This window comes from Aquila chrysaetos, chromosome 1 (genome assembly GCF_900496995.4).
Source record: "Aquila chrysaetos chrysaetos chromosome 1, bAquChr1.4, whole genome shotgun sequence".
Taxonomy (NCBI): Eukaryota; Metazoa; Chordata; class Aves; order Accipitriformes; family Accipitridae; genus Aquila; species Aquila chrysaetos.
In genome coordinates this window covers 55,635,738-55,659,260 of record NC_044004.1, presented here as the reverse complement: position 1 = coordinate 55,659,260, position 23,523 = coordinate 55,635,738, and the positions used below count along the sequence as shown (strand labels likewise).

Genomic DNA, 23,523 nt, shown 5'->3' with positions numbered 1-23,523 from the left:
GAAGTAAGGATGAGCTGTATTTATTTATACTGAACTTAATGTACCTTGAAGGCATTTCAAAGTGAAGTATATCTTGGATCATGGAGAGCATGTACTTGTTCATTTCCAGAGGCAGTTCACCAATGGAGAGCAGGATGTTTTTCACTTCCATGTAGGATGGGTTACTGTTTAAGATGATAGCAGCTGCAGTGGTTCGCACTGTCTTTTCGTGGACTTTACGATTCTGGTGGTATATCCTGTTCATTGTTTCCTTCACCTGGTCAGGAAACAGATTATTCTGTCAGTGCTCACAGATGACTAGGCAAAGTACAGGTTGGAATCTCGTTTATAATATCAGCTTAAGCTAGCTCCATAGCTAAGGCTAATACATAAGGATATATTTTCAGCACCCTGTTTTTCATGGTCCTTTTGGAATGTACAAGACATGTATAGCTCAGTGACCACATGGGCAAGTGGGGCATCTGTTATGTTCTCTCAGCCACAGTCCAAATACAGCCTTCCACACTGATTTTCACAGCGGGGCTGTAAATAAGTAGGAGCACTAAGATCAAAATACTGTGGTGGCAGTGGTAAGATCAAGAGAGAGATTTGCTTGACTATTACAAGAATAGGTACTTTAAAAAAATCAAGAATCTTGCGTTTTTAATTTTCTAGATAGTGCCTGTGGTGGCCTCATGTCCCTGAGCAGGTTGTGACCCATCTTTGTTACAGGTAAGTCCACGGAGAGCCATGTAGCCCCACTGACAGAACGGCCTCCAGCATGTTCATTGCAGAGCAGCACCCTGACAAACTCAGTCACAGCTGTGAGCCGTAAATATGAAATGGGATGCAGCAGAAGCAGGGCTTCTGCTATTTTGTATGTCGTCTCTTACTCTTGGAGGCTGCAAGGTAAGATGCAGCTCTTTTACCCTTCTCTTACTTCATGCATTCTCCCTGGCTATATGAAAGCACAGGAAAGAACAGGGGTTACGCAGCTGCCCAAGTGTTCCTAGTGTCTCCTGTACATCACAGAGAAAGCAGTGCTCTTGAGAAGGTAGCCCAGTTTTCCCTGCAGACTGCCTGCCACGTTCGATGGCTGTGTGTGACTCTGGAACCAAAGGCTGACTAGCATTGGCAGACTGGGAGCTGGGATTTGGCAAGCAGGAATGTATAGAGTTTTCTGGCTGGAACTGAAGTGTATATAAGAATTTCCTGGAGGTAAAAAAACCATACGTGGGGCATCTTTAAAAAGTGGGACTGACAGATGAACTCTGTTAATTTATACTTTATTTTTAATACAGTCTCTTGCACTTCTTTTCTTGGACAGTGTATTTTCTTACCTCTTTGGTGAGAAAAGAAGGATCATATCTCTGCAAGGCAGTGGCAGCAAGATTGCTGATGGGCCCTTCTCCTGACTCGGCGTACTTCAGAAGCAGCGGAATTGCTTCAGGAAGGAGTGCATTCTTCAGTGCCAGCAGGTACATCCTCACATTGTCATCTTTCTTAGCCTTCTCCAGTCGACTTAGAATCAGCCTTTTGGCTTCCACAACAGCCTAAAGAAAATCAACAGCATGTTTAAATGGTGATCATAAATCTACCTTTTTCCCTCGCAGAAGTAGGAGGGGTAGGGCTGGGTTCTAGCACGTTATTGTTTCAAAGCATCATTGCACAGGGTTAGCAAAGGTGTCATTTGTAAACTGTATGTCGATGGCTTCCTTCAAGCATAACCAAAGTGGCTATAGCCACAGTGACACCTGGTCCATAGCTTTATCATTTGCTGGCTGCCCCCGCCCTGATTCAGGGACTTCACAGGTCTTACTTGTGGGCCAACATGTTCCCACAAAAAAAAGACAAGGGAACTGTTCTTTAGTGCTTCATAACATAATGTTATAACAGTGCTTGGCAATTAACAGGGGAAGGAAAAAGGGATTCCTAAGGCTGTTCATGTGCTCTGTGTCTTCTCAGCAGTGTGCTGCAAGCCCGAACAGCAGAGATCCAGCAGGCAGCAGTGCCTTGTTGGATCATCCTCATCCTCTATCACCAGCATCTACTCAGTCCATAGTCAAGCTGATAGCCTTCCTCCTGGGTTGTTCTATGCATGTTTGGGGCAGAGTTGAGTACTTGAACCAAGGAATTTTCTTCACAGAGCTGAAATAACCTAAGGTGATTGCAAATATTAAATAGATCCTGAGTTTACCAGTGCTTCTCTGAGGACGTACAAAGCTTTTCGACAAGGGAGCACAAGTACTGCTTCTGCTGACAGATTAGGCAGTGAAAAAAAGTTCTGAGACAAATCCACAGAAATGGGAAGAGACCAGATTAAAGCCTAAAGCTGACAAAGTAGATGTCATTATTAAAAAAAAAAAAAGAAAAAAGAAGTCCTCTCTCTATCAAACATAGGAGTTTATGGGCTTATTTTTCCCCCCTGTCTCTCATGCTCTCCCAGTAACGTCAGCAGGGATCATTCACGTGTGTTGCAGACCGGAATTTGGCCAGAAGTGAACAGCAGATACTCACTGGAAGCTTGCAGCCTTCTTTCTCACACAGCTTTCTGATCAGTGCTCCCATGACAATGACAAGAGTTTCTCTGATTTCTTCATTTGCGATATCACCCTTGAACTTAGCCTGTTATGCAAAAGCAATGCCGTTAGTCTCTCTGTCTAAATATGATGAACCACAGTCTGTAGTGGCCTGAATAGCCTCCCTCATTTCATGTGAACATTAGTGCAATGTGAAGGCAGTGATGACCACAACGGCCTGGGCTCAGGCTAAGCAGAGCACTGCTCTATCATTACATATAATAACTGACTGCCATTTTCCCCTTGAGTTACATTCAGTGTCTCAAATAGTAGATTCATTTTGAAGCTATGTTTAAAAAAAAAAAAAAGAGTATTAAATGGTTACAGGACTTTGATAAGGCAACAATCAAAGAACCCTCAAGTTGTTTTGCTAACACTCAATATTATGTTACTTTTCCAAGTAGTAGATATTGATAACATTTTACAAAGTAAATAGACTTTCAGTCTGGACCTATGAATTTTTGTTGTTTCCAGGCTCTATGCTACTGGCACACTTAAAGGACACCCTGGAAGGGATAAAGAAAGGAAAATTGGAAACAGCAACAGTCATTTCTTCTTCCCTTCCCCTTTGACAGGAACAATGCTCAAGAGTATTAACTCCATTGTATTTGTTTTGTCCTTTGACTTACAGTTAAAGATTTCAGGAACATTTCACTGGGGTGAGAAGCAAATCCACAGGCATACAGGAATCGCTCCTGCAGGGTAGAAGTGCTTGCATCCTTAAAGTCAAGAAACTCCAGTATGGCCTCCAGTGATGCTGGGGTCTGAGCAGAGGTTACAGCATCCACTACCTGCGGACTACAAAGAAGTGGAAATGAACATATCATTGTAATGATCTAGAAAATACTGAAAAGACTTTGCTGCATATAGAAGGAAAGAAGCTCATGTACCTTCATTGCAGGTAAGAGACAGAATTTTTACTCTTATTGGAAAAAACTGTGTCTCTGAATTCTTTGGCCTCAAAATGGTAGATGAACTCCAGAAATTATTCATATCCATAGATAATAATATTTTAATTTATGCAAATATGGGGCTAAAAAAGTATTAAAAAATCAGAACTATCCAGAGTGTCTTAAAGTTTACAGAACAAGGTTGTAAATGGAAAAAAGTGGTTTATTTCTAAATACACAATGGCAGCTACGCTACCTGAGTTACTCTCAGGTTTATCTCTATTGTTAACAACTGTTATAATTTGTTTGAAAGATCCTGGCTGCATGGTGGGACTCGGAAATGCTTTCCAACTCCCAAGTCTAGGTGTGCCTGCTATTCACACCCAAACTCTAATATTAGGACAATATCCAGGCATGAAACATCCCCTTCTTTGCTGTATTTCCTTTTGAAGGAAACAAATGGGGAAGTCAAGAACAAGTTATGGAGTGTTTCAGAACAAGCAGTCGGGATGAGAAGCTTTGGGTAAGCTACAAAGTATGTTTGCCTTGCATTGTAGATACAATCCTGGTAGCTGAACAGTGTGCTGCAAATATATTATACTACAAGAACAAACACAGCTTTTTAAAAAAAAGTCCTTTTCCTGCAGGCAGTACTGAATACTGTTTTTGCATTGCTAGGGCATCACCAGTAGAACTGAATCCGTTTGCAAGCAATTTGCATTCTGCAGTTTTAAGTAACTTAAACCTTTTGAAAGCTTTTTCATGATGACTTACAGAAGTTCTTTATTTTCACTTCTAATAATCTGCAGTATCTCCTCTTTCGTAGCTTTTCTGATGTTCTGAATGAAGGACAAAAAGCTTCTTGCTGCTTCAGCTTTGGAAAGTTTTTCAGGATACATATGTTCTCTGATGCTCTGCCAGTGTTCAGAAAGCTGCAGAATAATTCATGTTATGTCAAATCTCTCAGATTGTGGTTTCAGTTCTCAAAATCAGACTTACTAAATGCAGATATGTGGGCCAACTATTGCTCAAATTAGCTGAAATCCAATAGATTGCTGATCCTTTAGCTAAGTGTTATTTAATTGATGATACCCCAGCACAAATATCTTTGAAACCTTTCTATAGCTGTCTCTCTTCCAACACTTTAATATTTTCTGATAATGTACATTGCCTTAAATACAATCTATTTTGGAACAAAACACGTTTATTTATACTGTAACTAGAATAAGGTGAATTCTCTTCTCTTGCAAATTTACCGCGCTTTCTGGTGAATACAGTGTTTGCCTTCTGTTCCCATTTTCTCCTAAGACAGTTTTTTTGAAGTGAGAGATGCACAATCCCCAATTCACAAATTAATCATATTTTCTTAGAAGATGGTATTTTTGTAAGTGGTTAGTGTGGAACAGGAGTAAATGTCCCATAATTAATTCCCATTTCTTATTCATAAACCTGCATAAGATGGGGAGGGATTTGTGGTTATTGTACAAAATGTCAAGTAAGATGGTATTAGAATAGGTATTGGCTTCTTCATATGTTGTTGCTGTATTTATTCGATCCACCACATTTTTTACTTGAATGAGCCAACGTGGTACCACAGCACCTATATCTGTCCTTCCAGATAAAATCCCATAAGAAACTGGTGCAGGTATTTTGACCTTTCCTCTCTCACTTGCCTTTGCCTCTGTTATCTCAAATTATCGAGAACATTCCTTGGTGAAAACTCAGCTGTTCTTTGCAGCAGTGTTTACTGTAGTTTTCCCAAGTGGGAAATAACACTAGCACCCATTTGACCTTTACTAAAACACTTCCCCTCTTCATGGGTTTTGTATTAGGCAATAACACTCGAACCTGCTGGCAAATAGAAGTATCATTCAGCAGTACAGAGTGCAACTTCCATCAACTGTAACAAACAATAATTAGGCAACAATGATTGAGACATAGGATATTTCCTGAGGATTAATGACCAGCTGGGAGGAGCTCCTGTTCTGAGGCACAGATGGGTCTGTTAACCTCAACTGGTGATTAGTGCTTAGCACCAAGGTCAGTGTGGCTATTATAAGCTGAAATTGGATAAACATATGGGGCACTTTCTATTCCCCCTGTTGAAGCTGCACCATAGCCTGGCAAAAAATCTCTAACCTCATTAAGCCTGTATTTTCTCCTGTGCAGAGCCCAGCTGTGTGGGCTGCTCTTAGTCATCTCAGCCTATACCTTAGAGACAAACAAGATGGGAGATGCGAGCTGGAGCCATCTCAAGCAAAAGAGAGCGGAGACCAAGTCTTCCTCTTTGGGGAGGTGCTCTAACCACACAACTGCTACAAGGAGCAGCTGCTGTCTCCTGCAGTGACCAGGACTTTAAAAAACAGCACTCACAATTGACTTCTGCGAGGGCCCTCGTTCTCCTGATGTGAATGTCAGGCAGTTTGGATTGAATACCCCAAGGATTCAGGCACAGATGCACGCACTTCCACGTGGCAACTCAGCCAAGCTCAGACATGAATCTCTGTCTCTCTGACAGAGAGATCAGACCAGAGGCCTTGTGGGCACTCTAGGAAAATTCAAGCCAAACCAAGAGGTCCTAAACTGAGCAGTAGTTGGTTTTGAATGTCAGTGCCTGACAGCTGCTTTACCAACCTACAAAGGTTGGCTGCACAAGACAGAACAAACCCACCTCAATTTCAGAAGGGGCAAGCATCTGTTCCTGTAGGAACCATGAGCATAAAAAAAAAGTAAGAACCATGAGCTCTTCTGAAAAAAGCATGCTTTATGATGTCTAAACACAGAAATCTAGGCCTAAATTTAAATGTAAATGTTGGCCATAACCTCACAGAAGCTAGTGCTGCCATCTGTGAAGTAGGGATAGTCATAGTTATTTTACCAAATTCATAAAGATAGAGGTAAGACCTGTTATGATTTTAAAAGGGTTTTGAAAACGTAAAACTGTAGGGCATACCATGTCAGCATGGCATTAATGTATACTATGATATATAAGTACCAAATGTTATGTTGCTGCTTTGGATACAGTGTTCTGTTTATAGACCCCATCTTTTCATAGCAGTTACTGTAAAATACAGTGGGAAAGCAGGACTTCATTCTCATCGTGCCATTAGGTTTATAATGACATAGCTCAGTCCCCAGGCATTGCTCTGGAATTATACCCTATGTTTGTTATCTTCGTCTGGAAATTATAACTATTATGACAAACTCGCTTCCAAGTGACAAATTGGTCAGCACAAACCCCAATGGGCAGAGTCAGGGAAAAAGCACCTGTCCCTGCTCTGTTTGAGATCCCTTGATGTTCCCTGCTCAGAACTGCTCCAGCACGCATGCAGCATCATTTCTGTTTCATTTCCCGCAACATATTTTTTTATCTTCTCTGCGGCTCAACAAGCATTAGGCAAGATAAATTATTACAGTGCAATGCTACTTCCAAATAACTAGCACAGGTTCCAATATACTAAGGTATTTGTGCTCATAAGAAGTATCTCTGGAAGATTAAAATTATGTGTGCTGAATAGAAGCCTTACCTTGCTTATCAAAAACTGGCAGAGAATAATAATCTTGAAATGAATGTTCCTATTCACTGCTAAATTCATTCCACAATGGTAATAGCATTAAAACTGTTTGCTAACAATCACTGTAGAAATTTATATTAGTTTATGATGAATAGCATCAGTAAAACAAAGGATGATGCATGTACAGTACCAGGATCTTAGTAGTCTTTAGATGTCTTAAATATAAAAAAACTAGGTAATTTTTTTTTTCCAGGGCAAAAATGAGAACAGTACTGGACTTGCCAAGAATACTAAAAGCTCCATTTTACACTTATAAAATAGCTATAAAGTCTTTTAAATAAAAGGCTTCCTTCAGGGTCAGGCAGAAAGAAGAGGCTAGATGTATTACCAACAAATGTTTAGCCTGCCTAAGAAATGGCTAACTACCTGCAATTTCTAGGAGCAGTTCAGCTCCTCCATGACAGAATTGTTTATAAACACTGGCCAACCATCTTAAAAGTAATTTCCCACTCCATTACCCAGAGGAAATAAGCTCCTGCCAACTCAAGGTTGGCAAAGATGAAATAAAATGAAAGGGTGTTGTATTTTCTACTGGTCTTGAGAAATACTGCACTCAGTCTTTGAAAGAGACCAAAAAGGTTGGTACTTTTAGAGGTAGGTCTTAAAGCACCCTTGTGTGGTGGAGGACCATTGCATCACTACCGTGATCCCCACTCTGGGGCGTATTTTGTATTGCTACGTTAGACCCCTCCAAGTGGGCTGCTTGGATGGAAGCTTCTTTCACACTTCTTCTGCTCAGCTAACACACCTGACATCCAACAAGCCTGTGTTTACTTACTGAAGGACACTTTTTGCATTCGGATTTGACTCGGTCTGCTACTAGTGACACAGCAACGTAACTGGAGTCCAAGGTCTTGATAACACTGGCAACTTGCTTCCCAGCGATCAGTCCAGGGCCAGCTTGTACTGACTTCAATTCCAGTCTCTGCCTGTGTATCCACACAGTGAAGACACAGTTAGAGCTCAAATGTTAGAGCAGAAATGCAGAAATCACAGCAAGAGGAAAAAAAATACCCCTCCACAGACCAAAAATATAGAACACAGAGTCATTGAAGTCTTATTTTAAAATGTTCAGAACATGGCAAGTCTATGGCTTTTTTAAGGTAACAGAAGTATCAGATACCAGCAGAATTACTGCTAGAGGTATGTGGCATAAAATACCTTAATAACAGACTTCCGAAAGTATGGATTTATAGGACCTGGTTAACAGCCTTCAGTAACCATATACATTCTGAAATTTTTCATATATTTGTTCATAAGAAGATCTGGAAAGTGAGATTTTGAATGTACATTTTTTTTAATATCATAATACTAAGGAGATGCTTGAATCATTTATCTTGTATGAGTATCTCCAAACTTTCAGTGTTTTGGAGTCTGGAGTCTAACACAGATCTAGGTTTCACTGTTGTTTCCTTTCTATGCAGCAGATTTTGTTTTCTATACTTCTGAACTTTCACAGACTAGAAATGGAGATCCATTGGAAGTATTTCTTAAGAAATGAGAGGACACAGAAACAGAACACCTACAGAAGTAATGTGTTGCTTAAAATGTTTTGGCCAATTCCAGCTGTTTTAATTTAATCTTTTATGAATGCCATTCTTTATTATTTGCAGTATGGTAGAGCCCTTAATCAAAGTTGGACTAGGTACCATATGGATACAAAAGAGACCTAAATCCTTACCTGGAGAGTTTACAGCCTTAGATCTTGATGCTATAAGACATACACATAAAACCTGACTTGAACCACTAGTCCTGCTACCATCAACAACAGTCACACTGCCCAACTTACTTTGAAACTATTTTGGCACCTGTTTTTCGTCGGGAATTCAGAAGCAAAACATAATTTTCTTCTGCCTTAATGGATTTAATGAAACTGTCTTCCAACACATAAATTGTGGCAGATGTGGCTTTTGTACTGACATCTAAAATCTGAAAATAATTTAAAAATAAACCAGAAAAAAAGGCTGATCAATAAACAACAGAATAGGAAAAAAGCTCACAGTTCCAAATCAGGGCAAAACTCGTAATGAAATAGAGCCAAATGAGGAAGGTGCATGTGGGTTGACAATATCTCAAGCTAAGCTTATAAATCAGGTTCTCAAGAATGCCTTCTGCAACAAGAAGCCACTCACTTCTGCACCATGTGTTTCAAATTCAATACGTACCAGGGGAAAATAAAGGGGAAGGAGGGGTGGCAGTTATGGAGACTAAACGGAGAAAATGCCCAGTACTACATTTAGTTAAAATACACTTTAAATACGATGAGAAGCTTTTCCAGGGAAATGTCCTGTAAATAAGATCATCATGTTCACACCCGGGAAGCAAAGCCAGCCACCTTGCTTGATCTGTTTGTAAACAAGTCGAAGTCTTTGTGGCAAGTGTGAAGATCCAGAATTCAGTCATAGTGTTAAGGGGGTTTATTAACAGAGCGTGTGCTACCTTTGTACATCTCTGAGCTGAGAAAGGTCAGTTTCAGATGCGGAGAATCGCAGTGCCTTCAGCATGTGTCCAGCCTGCACTCAGTAGTAACTGCTTAAAAAGGCATTTACTAGTAGTGGAGGACCATTAATGCCATAGTAGGGTTTCAGTTACCTCTATGGCACATTTCATACATTACACCTGTGCATTAGGGAAGCCTTTGACCTTCCAGGCAAGCCTGACCGGGCTCCATTCAGGAGTCAGCATCTTGCCTGGAATTTATTGTGTACGCTAAATGCTATAACTTAGCAGCTGGGAAAAAGGTTACTGTTGTCACTATGACTGTGGCTGTATCTACTATTTTGCTCCAAAGAAAAAAGAAGCCTCACATCGATTAAAATTTCAGTACAGCCAGGACAAAAGTGCTGTAAATCTGCATAGAAACTAAAATATGTTATGGATGAGATAAAAAAAATTACGTGAATTGGTGTGCTGTACTCAATATCAGCTGAGCCAAGGTGGTTTACATAAGAGGAGAATCTGTTCTCTGTTCCCCCCATGGGTATTACATATGAAATTTGTACTAGTAATACTGCAAAATGTACATGTAGAATTTGCTTTCTGTAATGCAGAAAGGACTTTTGAGAAAATGAGTAATAGCTACTAAGAATATATTTTAAACAGGCAGAGCAGATTTTATTTTGTTAAAGAAATCATACCTGGTTGTGGCTGGTAAATCCTTCTTTTTCTATTTCACAGGAGTCCAGGGCTTTTATTTTAGTCACTTGATCTTGCCGCACATGGTAAGTAGTATTGCATTTCCCAGATATGTCCACCTTGGAAAAAAGAGTTAGATTAGGACAATTTCTTGAATTTATCTTTGGGACCCCAGAACACCTTCCAAAGATGAAATATTTTCTCCACTGTTGGAATCCTGTACCTGAGATGCTGCACTGCTTGGGTTTATTTACCAGTTTTGAGTGTTTCTAACTACCTGCTTTGGATAGGCAAGGGTACTTTTCATTAGATAGCTATGAAGGAAAGTAACAATGTTTGTTTAAACAAAAAATTTAGGAGACACCTGGCAGCTGGCACTATACTCACGAATTCGAGCTAAATTCCAGCTTTGCTCATGTGGACAAATGTAGAAATTTAACAATGTAACACAGGTTAAATGGATGCAGCTAAACCACTACTAACTTTGTGTGGATACTCTGATTTAAAATAGCTTAATCCGTTGAATTGAGCTTGGGAGTCAACTGACTTTAAACATCGGTGTAATCTGTTTTAGAGTGACCTGGTTTAAGTTGGTTTATTACCAAATTCTACTAAACTGATAAAAGCATTTAAAATCAAATGGATTTCACCAATTCTTTATGTTAATTGCAGCAACTTGAGTTGTGTCACCAAATATTCAGAAGTCTGTCTTTACGTCCGCAACCTCAAATGCAATCAAAGGTCTGATTTCTGTCACAGTTCATTCCTTCCGAAGTCAGCAGGAGACACAGGTCTGCCTTTCGGAGCAGACCGGGCTCTGCCTGTTTCTCTGATGATGATTATCTTGCTGGATATACCACCATACCTCACGGGCAGCACCAGAGTGCAGCTGTAGCTGGAAAAGGCTCGCCAGACCTCTCTTAATATTTTGAGTAAAACCAGGTTCATTTTGATACGAGTAGAAGGTTTTGACCTGTAGAAAAAAAAAAACAAGTGTATAACAAATCTGGTTAAATGAGAAAAGTATAGTGAGGATCCTCTCTAGAAAAACTCCCTTTACTTTTTGCTGAATGGGAAGCTGAATTTGGACCTTTGGGCCTTATTTAAGCAAACTCCAGGGGCTGCAGGGCCTGCCGATAACAGTACAAACACGTTTCGGGCTTCAGCTGTACCTAAGTACAGTTTCAGTGCAGTGAGCATCTTTCCTCCTGTTAATTAGAGAGAATTTAGAAGGGAAATGAGAAATTTTACATAATTTCACAAGTGACTTATTTTTCTGCATAATCCTCAGCTAATCCCTCCCCACAGGGGCATAATATCTGTTGCACTTTAATCACAGGTTACAAAACCCCAGAATGAATCATAGGTAAATCTCAGTTAAAATTACTTAAATGACGTGTCAAACACATCACAACCTTTGCACTTCATGGGTCAACTGTTGTGCTTGAGCCTCTCCTCTGGTAACAAGACTTTGCACCTCCACTTTGCATTCAAGGTGCTTTAGAAGTGCACTTTTTTTCAGGAACTGTACAATCAGCGTGTTATCTCGGAGCAACCCTGGAAAGTGAAATCACTGTACCAGGGATGAAAGTATCACACCACAGAGAAACCGTAAAAGGAGTGTACAGACCCTATTACCTGAGAAAAAGCCCTAGTTTTTAATACTACATCTCAATCTTAGTGTGTGGACCGCTTAATGTATTAGGAGCAGATGTATTTTGACCGTGTTGTTCCGACACCTCTGTTCTCATTTAGGGATGCGTACAGCTGGGAGCCAGCGCTGGCCTGTTTCTTTTTATGTTGTGTAAAACTGATGACAAGGCTGAGTCTGAAAGTTACCGAGCAGGCTTGATAGCAGCTGCAATTCAGTAGGCTGAGCTGGCGGCCAGGGTATGTGCTCAGTGCCTATTTACAGCAGGAGGTAAAGATCCTGCTGGGGTAGGGTGTCACAGCCCTCACTCCGCTCTGCAGAAGAGAAAAGGGAGCGTGACCTTCAACCTTCCTCCTTTCCCACTGCCCCTCTGCCCGCGTCCCGCCTGCCGAGCATTGCCCGGCTGCAGAGGGGAGAGCGGGGCTGTTGGCCTAAGTGCAACAAGCAGCGAGAGGGTGAAGGAGCGCGGAGAGGAGGCAGGAGCGGCCGTGGCTTCAAGCCTCGCCGCTCCCTGGGCAGAGCAGTAGGCTGTGTGCAAGGGGACAAGTGAGCAGCTCTGGCAGGGAAAAAGAGGGGGAGATGGATTTAGTTGAATCCCCTCCTGAGCAAAACTGGGACTCTGAGAGCTACCTTTGGGCACGTGTGCTCCCGCGGTGCGACAGTGCCTCGGTGCTCTCTCAGGGCAGGCAAAAAAATGCAGGCACGCACTGAAACACACCTGCTCCCTGTCCCTTCTCTTCCGATTTTTGGAGACAGTTTCCCAGTAGAGGAACAACAGGAAAGGCTGTAGCTCTTTCAGCATCAAGCTCATTAACGTGGGACTGTTGAAACTGCAGGTGACACTGAAGTAAATAAGCAAGCCAGAGAGGTGGGAAAAGCAGTCATGCTAAGATCTTTGAGAAGCGTTTAAAGTGATTAACACTGTTCCTCACAGACTCTGTATAACCTCCCCCATGACAAAATGTATCTCCTTTTCTGCCTTCAGACCTTGGATAAAATCCTGGCCTCACTGAAGTCAACAGCACAGGTCTTACACAGCAATTGTGCATTTATCTACATGTGTAGCCATTTATTTGTGGCTAATCTGCTGTTCACTTCCATACTGTGTGGTGTCCTCAACGCACAAGAAGCTTGGGCTGCAAGGGCCCCTTGTACAGGTAAACTACAGTCTGTGCTAAACTATTATATTTCATATGGAAAGATAGGACATGATGGCATATTAAGAACACTGAGAGGACAGTGAATTGGTAAATTCTCCAAGCCTGTGAGAAAAGATTTGTCTCAGGTTTCCTCAGGGACTGAATTTTAAAAGACAGAGTCTTACTTTTCCACGGACTAGCTCAAGAACTATGGGCCTCTGTAAAGCTTCCAGATATTCTTTCCCGATGATCTTCTCTGTGCTTTTTCCTTTGAAGATGTTTTTAGCAGCTGGACGTTCATTCACATTTTCAACTTGAACATCTCTTACCTAGCAAAGTAAAAGCAGAGAAATTTCGTGTAGAGAGCAGCCTAGCATTGGCCTGGTGTAGGCTGGAGAGACTAAATCACATAATACATCTTTTTTATTTCTTCATTTCTGGCTCTGATCATTAATCTTCCATGATTACTATGTCTATGTTTTCAAAAGAAACCAGCACTCACCACTAGGGAAATAAGTGGCAGAAAAACTCACTGTAAAGCTAAATACCCAGTTTGTATTTAGCAAATGTCATGATTTGCAGCTAGAACCAAGGACTTCAGACAACCTACTGCCAGGTAGGTGCTTGTACACCAGTTGTTTGAAGCTGTAGAAGCTATATGAAGCAATTTCAAAATATCGGAGATATTCTGAAGTTCTGGCTCATGATGTTAGATATATCCTTGTGAAGTCTTATTATATAGGAATCAGCTTATCGAAGAAGCTGGTTTTAGTTGATAGGACTAGAGAAGAATAAAAGATTTAGCTCATCTTCTGAGAATGAGTTCTTCAAGGTTAGGTTAGCAGTTAGATAAATGCAGAAAGGATTGGGCATGTCTTAAGTTGTCTGATGGCATTAATTACCGTAATTTTGATCAACTGGTCATCATCATTGTCAGGATTTCTCCATAAGAGGTTGACATCCACACCAGAAGAAATCCGATATCCTGCACTTTTCTTCAGTGATGCTTTCACCTGATCAACATACACTTCAGCTGAGTAAGCAAACTTATATAGCTTGTCATTATTTAAGCTTGGTCCAGTAGTGTGCCCTGTTTGGAAAGCAAAAACAAACAGTGTTTTAGAATTGACTAACTCACATAATCTGTCATTTTCACTAAAAAACGCCTTTAGGAAAATTAAAAATTTAATTGCCAACAAAAGTTTATGGGACTGATCCTGCTACCCTGGATTACAGAGGCTGTCCCACTGGAGCAGCTGGGGGTTTTCTGAGACTAAGTTGACACTAATTTTATATATTTAAGATAAGAATGTTCACAAAATTCTTTGTTCTAGCTCTACACTTAAATAAATGAGAGTCAAATTCTTTACTTTGGGTATGTTCACATTAGAAATTAATCCAAAATCTTTTGCAACTCAAAATACTGTAATTGATCACGCAATTTGTGTACTTAGCAGTTTGAAATGCACTGACGTAATTTGTTGGAGCCAACAGAAATTGTTCTCTGCATCTCTTGCATGTTTATTGGGAATCTTTCCATTGAGAGCCTTGCCCAGAGGTGACATGAATGTAATGAAGACATTGGGAAGATATTTTTTTGATTAAATAATTAAGTCCTTGTTCTTTAAACTAAATAATTGTCCCTGTAGCTGTGCCTCTGCTGTTAATTGATGTATTTTAAGGGATATAAAAGCCAAATTCTAGCATAAATGTAACTTGCATACCCAATTTATGGGGCCATTTCCATCTGCATTAACAATAACTCAGACAGACTGTTCCCTAGGGATTCAGTTGCACTCATTTTAGTGTAAATGAAATCTGTAGAATACAAATGACACTTATTTTTCCTTGATACTTTATATATATGTGGTACTTACTACCACACCCTTTCCTATTCTCTCTTTCTTTTCTCCCATGCACAGCCCTGTGGGGAACATGTGGCACCAGTGTCACAACTCTCTATCCAGCCTCAGGCACAGGAATTAATACTGTCCCCCTAAAATCTGTGGCTAAGGAAAATCAGTTTCTTCCTGAATACCCTTTAAATATTTTGTCACGAACGGTATACATAACATCCCTCTTCACTGCTTTCAAGGCTTCCCTCCTCTGATGTGGATGGCTACAAAGGTCTCTTCCACACAAGAAAAACTGATGAAGTCAGTTAGTAGAGGGAAGGGAGCGGAGGAGAAGCTGGATGTACACAAAGGGCTCTTACATCTGCAAAGCAAATACAAATACAGTGACCTTAGGTGCTATCTGTAAGCAGCATGGCACTAGCCTCTCGGACCCAAACACTGCACCACTGAATCCATTGGGAATTTCTTCATGGAGTTCAGGAGGCACAGAGCAGAAACAACAACTTCACAACAGAGTTAATCTAAGAAAAGCAAAGTGCTGTCCTCAGGGAGATGCATCTCAGTCTTATGACAAGTGCAGGGGGAAAAAAAAAGAAGAAAAATCTATCAAAGTATCTCAGACAAATTCTTAAGCAAGCTGTAATGTAATCAGTGTGTTCAAAGTCTCTTGCAGAGAATCAACAGGCTCTCTCGATTTATGTCATGTCCCTCAGTGTTTTATTTGGCTCTGCTAAATAAATTTCAAATCACTGCATTGGTAAAAAGGAAAACCAAAGTCTTTTCCTATTTCACTTTCAGATTTTAGATCCCAGTTAGGTAGGTGCACAGTGTAGGTCCATCATGGCTGGACGGATATATTATGCAGTGCTCAAAGAGTCAACCCCCCACTTTTTTTAAGGTTTTGCTCACTTCCTTCCCCTGTTCACTCAGATGTCATAGCAGTAGATTAAGGTCAGCTTCAAAGAACCTCTCCCTGAGGAAAACGGTGAGCCCACCAAGTTTGTTCTGCAAGTTGTGTAAATTGGCAAAGCTACACAGAACTAAACTGACTTAAGCTTTATGCCAGCTGGAGGTGTGGTGCAGCAACTTTGGTAATCCCAGAGTGAGCAACCTGTTTGCATGTGGGAGCTCAAAGCTGTAACTATCGATTTCTTTGCAAGGAGGCTGAAGCATTGATGTCGGCACGATGGGGCTCTTCTGGTTTTGCATGTCTTGTGTGTCTGCTTCAAAACCCTTCCTTCAGGTTTACCATGAATTGCCTAGCCACTTCCCCACTTCCCCTCATTCCTATCAGCTTTGAAGCTACATTACCCTTGAGAGCAGAGGGTGCTCAGTGCCTGCCCAGAGATGGTTGCGCCTTTCAGGGACACCCCTGGTTCCTTCCAGTACCTCGGAGCTGGTTGCTTCCTGGTTCAAAATGTCCTTCATTTGCAGCAGAAATGGCAGTGCTAATGATTTAGTGTTGGCTGAGATTTTAGGAATGCCACCCACTAGGTGCTTTCTAAACACAGAGGGTGACACAGTCCCATCTAAAGATAAAAGGTGGGGGAAAAGCATGTCCAAGAAAAATGATCTGGGTGCTGAGAGACATGTGTCTTATTAGTTAAGGTGGATGTTTGTGGGTTTGCTCCCTCTCTTTTCAGTTAAAAGCACCTCTCACCTATCCTCTTCCTTTTCCCACAGCTCAACCCATAGATTTGTTTTTCCTTTTGCAAGAGTTCTTTGCCTCTTCCTCCCTTTTAGCACTTGCTTGTCCCCACATACAAAAGAGCTGTTCCCTTGTGAAGGAAACAGATGAGCAAATGATGCAGCAGCTTATTGCAAGTGTCATGGAAGAGACGAATAATTGCAAAGTGTTTCTGGGAGCTAGAATAATACGAGGTTCTGAAAGCTTTCACCATTTCATACGTGGAAAACACTGCAGGAGCCAGGGCAGAAGACACCTTTAGTTGCAAGACTGGTGTCACTGATGGAAAAGGGTGAGCCAGCGGTCAATCATGATAAGAGAAGCAGCAGGGATGAGGCAGTATTGAAAGCAGTCCCAAGGACTTAGCACTTAACCCCAGTGGAAATGGGGAAGCCAAGAGAGACAATTGGGTAGCATGGTCAGTTTGAGAGGCAAGGGGGATATTGGTGGCTGAGGGGGAGAGACACAGTAGCGCTGCCCAGAACAAGTACTCAGAACAGCCTAACTAAATTTTCATGCCACCTTGCATGAAGAAAACACCGGTACTATTTAAAAAGGAATATTCCTACACCTTTCTAATGGAAAATTTTCTTTAAAAAAACCCCTGCCTTTAGAAGCTCTTTCCTTTGTATTCAGCACAGCACTGGGATCCCTGCTGCCCATATAGCCATTGCCATTTCAGCTGATGGCAAATGTCCCACTGACTGAGAAGGGAGGAGACATGGACATAAAGACTGCAATCAGCCATGCTCTCTTCGGGTCAGAAGTGCCTGCTTTCAAGGTGGAGTGCATAACACATAGTTTGACTAGTAATGTTAAGTGTCTGTCATTAAGGGTAACATGCCAAGTCTATAATTAAATCATGATACTGTATAATACAGAAGGTTACACTGCATGAGTAGAGACAGCTGTCAAGTCCTGTGCCTTTTATTAATACATATGGCATGCACAGCATGTGTGTCTCTAACTACTTGCTGGCTCTACCTTCATAAATTATATTTGCCACTGTTTCTGATACCGGATAGCTTTAAAAAGCAAAACCCATCCGCTTCATTGAAAACATTTTTCAAGTTGAACTGCAGTAGGAAATTTTCATGAATGCTGATCTAGCTGACTTAAAAGAAAAGAATATTCCTTCAATACTTCCAAAAGGCAACATGGCCTGGTGGAAAGGTAAAACACTCATCCTAATCCCAGCTCTGTCACTGAGGCACTAAGTGGCCATTGGGCCAGTAATTTAGCTCTCAATCTCTCTGCACAAGAGAGAGATGAGACCTGACAGAGCTGAAGGGAGGACTAATTAACGAGAAAATGCTTGCTCAGTATCCTGAGGATGTAACGTGACAAGCAAATATTACTTCACATCAAGAAGGAGCTTTGCTTAATTTATCTTAAGGAGAAGCTGGGAAGAACACCCACCAGAAACATGGCACGTTGGTATCTAGCCATAAACATTACTTTGCAGTCTCGTGAAATACACTCATGGGTAGAGGAACTGCCTGCAAACTTCTCTTTCTTATAACTCCTGTTGTAAGGGGGGACGGAGGAACATTGCTGCTCTGTGCTTACACAGATAGAGTGTCCTGGATCCCCTGCAGGGAGCAGGAGGAGGTACCCATGAGAGCACCTTCTACAGCCTTTTTAACAGTTTAACCTAGGATGGCGTGCCGCCCCCTGCTCCTCATCACGATGAGGACATCCTCATTAACTAAAAACTAGGTGTCGGCTCAAGTTTTAAGGTTGCTGCTCCTCTGAATTTAATGTCAGGTTCTACACAAAGAGCCACTACTAAAGACACCTTTCCTTGCTTCGTAGACTGGCGCTGCTGAAGCAGACAGTCTCCAGATTTCATACCCTTGACCTTTGTCAGGACACCTGAGTAAAGCCCTGCTCCCAGGGCTTGTGCAGACATTCAGGTTTTCATGACTTATGGCAGAGCAAGCTCCCCATGAAATTAATGGGATGCTTGTTACTGACTTCAGTGGTAGCTGAGTCAACTGCTCAGAAGCTGAAACCTGGAGAGCCCTGAGCACTTCCTGGCTCTGCTCCACCAGAGCACTTCTGTGTGTTTAACTTCGGAGTGTGTGAATAGTCCCTTTCAAGTCGGTGCTCCCACGGCATGTCCTGACTAAGCAAGGTCAAGATCCCCAGTCTCCTGGCTCACACCGCTGGCCCTGTGCACCTGAAAACATTGTCTCCTCCATCCCCTCTGCTGACATGAATGCCACAAGCACTTAAACCTTTGTAATTACTAAATGCATTTTGTATTACTCAAGGACAGATGAGTAAAGAAGATAATTTTTGATGCAAAACAGATCTGCATACACGCACTGGTTATGCCTTTGCTGAGTCAAAATCTGAACCAAGCCCAGTACAGACCTACCTTTAACAGAGGCTGAGTAGGTGGAAATGATGCAAAGGAACAGCACGGTAAGAAGAATCATGCTGGACTCCCTGGAGCTCCTGACTGCAGCATGAAGTGTGAGAGCCTCCAAGAAGTGAGCTGCTGAGAGTGGAGGGGCGCTTGCAGAGAGAGCTGCCGGCTCGGCCACACTGTTTATCTAGATGTAGTAAAGGTCAGATTCCAAATTCCACACTCAGGTACTAAGTTCATCAAAGGACTTCCAGTTAATTATTAAGAAGTAAGGCAACTTGTGGTTTCTGCCCCATTTATTGATCACCTCGGCTTTCATTTTTGAATACTGAGTCCATACAGCCACATTTCTGAGTGGGGGAGACCACCTCCAGTCCTGGCAGGACCAGGAGATCCTGCCACTCCTCCTCTGTCTGAATGAAAGGGCAATCAGGTCTATTGCTGCCAGGGGCCAGATCCTGACCACTGCCTCCACTCTCTTGTATCAACTCTGTGAGCAACCCCGGAGGCAGATGCTTTTTAAGGGTCTTCCTGCAAGCAGAAGTACAGGGGATTTATCAGTGCCATCCCCAAAAGTGATGCTACTTTGTCACAGAGACTCAGATGCGATGTCAGTTCCTGCTATGTTGTATGACACCAAATAAATTCTCTTTCTTTCAGCAGCCCCAGGCCCCATCTTACATCATTGCAGTAGGTTAGAGGCTGAAAAGATGAGATAAACCAGCTATTCTGTCCCCTCTCGGTGAAGGGTACCTCTTGGCTGGGTCTGGCAGCAGGGCAAACCAAGCCCTCCTTTTCACCTCTATTTTCCCCCTTTTTCACACTCACTTCACCACCTCCCCTGATAAGCCCCCAGCTGACTAACCCACGTGCTTCCCCATTTCCTCTGAGAGTAAATCCCAGCCCATCTCATGCTAAGCCTTCTGGCCACAGGGCTCGTTAAAGGACCTCCTTGTCCCTCAGGTGATGTTGGGGCAGTAGGTCACTCCCCCACGTTCCTTGGCACACCCTGGGTGTCACAGCCTGCGAGGGGGCACGCTCTCCCCCGGCATACGAAGCATCCCTGTCTCTGTGAGGAGGGAGGATCTGGTCCTGCTTGTAGAGGAGGCACACCCGTGAGCCATCACCATGCTCTTTTGCTCCACATCCAGAGGTTACTTTAACAAGATTCTGAGCTACAAACACCCTGACTGCGTTTAAAAGTGCCGCCCCAGGCTGCGTTTAGCTGCTCCCAACGGGCCAGTTCTGCCACCAGCTCCTCTGTATTCTTAAGGGATCGTAAGGTGAGAACGGCCTTCGCCTTGCGTGGTATAAATGCCACCTTTGTTGCCTTGCCGTAAAAGAGAAGCCGAGCAGTGTGGATGTCAATCATCGCCCAGCAGTGGGAAACAGCAGGTCCACACCAATGCTCCTTGCTCGCGCCCATCTCTCTGCACCTTGTGGAAGCCCCCCCCCCCGGGATCTCTTTGTGTGTTGTGCGTGCATGCGTGTGGGAGGGAGGAGATTGGTAGGAAACCCTGGGGACTGCTACTGCTTCTCCCAAGTTTGTGGTTATTTATGCTGCTTCCCCAGCACAGGCTGTGACATGCTCCTGAATTCAAGGGACTGAGGCGGACGCCTCCAGCTGATCCTTTTGCTGCATTTGGTAAACAAGGACCTTGCCAGGCTTTCTGTGCTTTTTTGAAAAAAATAAGGATGCTCCCTGTGTGCAAAACCAACTCTGGCTAGGGAAAGACCAGAGGTATGGATCCTGCTTTGGAAATGCAATATTCACACTTCACTCATGAGGAGGAGTTGATGCTGGTCTGAAATCTGGAGAAGAGCAACTGTCCTCTTCTTACGCTCTTGGGACACAGGAAATGTATTTCTTCCTTGAAATAAAGTTATTTAAAAAAAGGGCCTCTCAGACACTAGAATATGAGAGGCCAGATCCCCTGCTGAGGTAAATCAGCATATCTCTTTGGACACCACTGTAGTAGTGCCAGTAAGGATGTAACCATCATGTAGACAAATAGTGTATGTACGTTTCCACGTGCCTATACACCTATACACACACAAATAACACATACTTGGTATATTCTTCAAATGTCTTAAAAACAGGAGGCCTGAGCCTCACCTCAGTTATGGCCAGAGTAAATCAGCAGTGACTGCCCTGAAGTCAAATTACACCAATGAAAGAAGTGTTGCGCCCACCAAAGTCCATTACACGCAGAGGTTGCAGGATCAGCCCCTAATGTACACTTCACGCCATGCTGGCATATGTACTGGGGTCAAAGTATTACTGTTGCTGCACATTCTCCAGAGTCCAAACTATAAGGCTCATATCTTTATATGACCTAATAAAACTAATGAGATTTCCTCACATCTTCTGAGGTCAACAAAATGTTTTTGTCTTCTCTTCACAAGTGACAGTGTGAAGATCTCGGTTTTCAACTTGAACTTTCAGCTATGTACACCAAAGTACCCAAGTCCACCTTTGACCTTCAGCTGGTGCCCCAGCTCCCACCGTTTCGGTGAATAAGACCCACCGTTTCTGCCACGGGGGACAGGGGGAGGGAGATGCCCAGCCAAGCCACTGGCTAAAGGTGAGTTGTGCATGTCACTTGCGTCCTAAGCCTCGCCTCAAGAGTGCTGCAATCAGACCTGGCCCACAGAGAGTGATGTCTATGTCCACACCTGAGCCTCCACCGAGTACCTTTTTTCCTCTCTCCATATTCTGCCTCTCGACCTGCAGTGCTGTTTGTACAAAATGCTTCGATATGCATTTTTAAACTGTGGGGTTTGTTCTGTTGCTGGGACCAACTCACCATTTGAACGAGCATCTTGAAAAGTCATGTTATGGCTCTACCAAAATAATGAAATTCAGTTAGACAACTCTTTCTCAATGTTTGCAGCTGCTCAGGTCTTCATTTTGCTTTGTCACCACTTGGCACTTGGCGGACTTCAGAAAACATTGCATTACCCTGTATCGGTGTCTGAGGATATAGGGGTCTGGATTAGCAATACTGCTGCTTTGGAAAGTGCAACATGAGAAAAACAGATTTATAAATCAAAATGCATAAGCAGTTTCTTCATTCTAAGAAAAAGGACATCTGAATATTATGTGAATTTTAGATGCCTTTTTTCTTTTTTAAAAAAGCAAGCAAGCAAATGGGCTTCTATCAGTAACTGATCTACAGCCTTTTAACAACCAAAAGAAAATGAAGGATTCTTCATAGGGACAGTGGTGCATTTGGACTTGTGTGGTGCTGGCATGTAAAGCTAAATATTAATAGTAACATGAGTGAGGTTTTAAATAGATGCTAGCAAAAGCAAATGCAAATCTAGCTATTTTGAAAGTAATGCAGGGAATAGGAATCACGAATTAAATCAAATATTACAGCAAATATTAAATACCAACAGCAGTTAAAGGTCAGTGTCTTACTACAGTGACACCATACAGTTTTGTGACTTCAACATAGCTGTAGTGAACCTGAAACCAGCACTAAAACTGAAAGAGTGTGTATATCTGGAACCAATGAAACTTGAGATAAACACTGATGCAGATGAAAAGGGTATTATGGTAGCATGCACTCGTATGTTTGCTAACTTTGTGTGCCTCATTAACCAGCGGCAAAGAGATATCTACATATTTAGGCTGCCCAAAATATATTTTTCTCATATAATATAATCCCAGTCTCCAGAACTGACTCCTCTACCAGGGAAGCATTCTTTCATGAAGTTATCTGAAGGCAAAAGAATGTTGCCCTTCATTGAGTATTGACACTAGAGTTTAAAAAGCTAATTGGCGGTGGCCTTTAAAAATATGAAGCGTGAAGGCGCATACCCCTTTTTAGGGGGCAGAGGGAATATGGCATTGCTGCGGGACCTTTGGAGCTAGAAATCTGCTCTGAGGAATGTCACCACTTAAAAATACTTCACTGGCCCCAGTGTGAACTCACTAGTGTCATCAAAACCATTCAGATAAAAATAAGGCTTTCTAAGTTTTAGCTTCTCTTGATCCCGTGGAGCTACCGCAGCAGCACGCAGGGGGAAGCACAGCTTTCCTCACAATTCCCAGCAAGGGCATTAGCGCACCCCTTGAGCCTGCCGGCGCACACTCCGGCTGGTTTCAGAGCAACCCGCTCACCTGTGCACCTGCCTGCAAGAGCAGGCTCTAAAGGCCCCTAAAGCCTGGCCACGGCACCCACGTCCACTCACCCTGCCGTGGGCCGGCGGCCACCACTGGCAGCCAACCTCGGTTTGTCACCCGCTGTTGTAAGGGATGACGCAAAACCGAGAAACCCTCCCAAACCACGACTGATCCTCAAGTGCTTTTGTTACGGTTGTAGCTTGTTCCTTTTTTATTTGACTGGAAGCTGTTCCAGCTGACGCCAGAGCCGACTCAGAACAGAGCGATCAGCGCAAACGGGCGAGACCAGCTCCCCGCCTGCCTGCGCAACCGCCCGGGACGGGTCCCGACACGGCTACCGGACGCTCCGCGGGCAGGAGAGGGGAAACTCGCCGAAACTCGCGGTCACTCGCTATCTGCGTGGCGTGGCGTGGCGTGGCGTGTCGCGGCGCTTCCCCTCAGCGCCGGGGCGCCGTCCGTTAGCGCCACGTGACCGCCGCCCGTTGCTCGCCGGGATCTGAAGTCGTGGCGGGCGGGGAGGCGCGCG

At 42.9% G+C, this 23,523-nt stretch overlaps 1 protein-coding gene across 1 annotated transcript in view; it reads right to left on the bottom strand.

Moving 5' to 3' along the window:
* Nucleotides 1-19,057, bottom strand: part of LOC115345899 (microsomal triglyceride transfer protein) — a 28,538-nt gene extending 9,481 nt beyond the window's left edge. The window contains exons 1-12 of the mRNA XM_030025419.2: nucleotides 18,875-19,057; nucleotides 13,851-14,038; nucleotides 13,134-13,277; nucleotides 11,024-11,131; nucleotides 10,161-10,277; nucleotides 8,813-8,952; nucleotides 7,802-7,952; nucleotides 4,223-4,380; nucleotides 3,188-3,356; nucleotides 2,497-2,604; nucleotides 1,320-1,532; nucleotides 45-256 (exon numbers count right to left, since the gene is read on the bottom strand). Of these exons, the coding sequence (XP_029881279.1) occupies nucleotides 45-256; nucleotides 1,320-1,532; nucleotides 2,497-2,604; nucleotides 3,188-3,356; nucleotides 4,223-4,380; nucleotides 7,802-7,952; nucleotides 8,813-8,952; nucleotides 10,161-10,277; nucleotides 11,024-11,131; nucleotides 13,134-13,277; nucleotides 13,851-14,038; nucleotides 18,875-18,935 (1,769 nt within the window). The 5' untranslated portion in view covers nucleotides 18,936-19,057. The remainder of the gene's footprint in view (nucleotides 1-44; nucleotides 257-1,319; nucleotides 1,533-2,496; nucleotides 2,605-3,187; nucleotides 3,357-4,222; nucleotides 4,381-7,801; nucleotides 7,953-8,812; nucleotides 8,953-10,160; nucleotides 10,278-11,023; nucleotides 11,132-13,133; nucleotides 13,278-13,850; nucleotides 14,039-18,874) is intronic.
* Nucleotides 19,058-23,523: the final 4,466 nt, after the last annotated feature.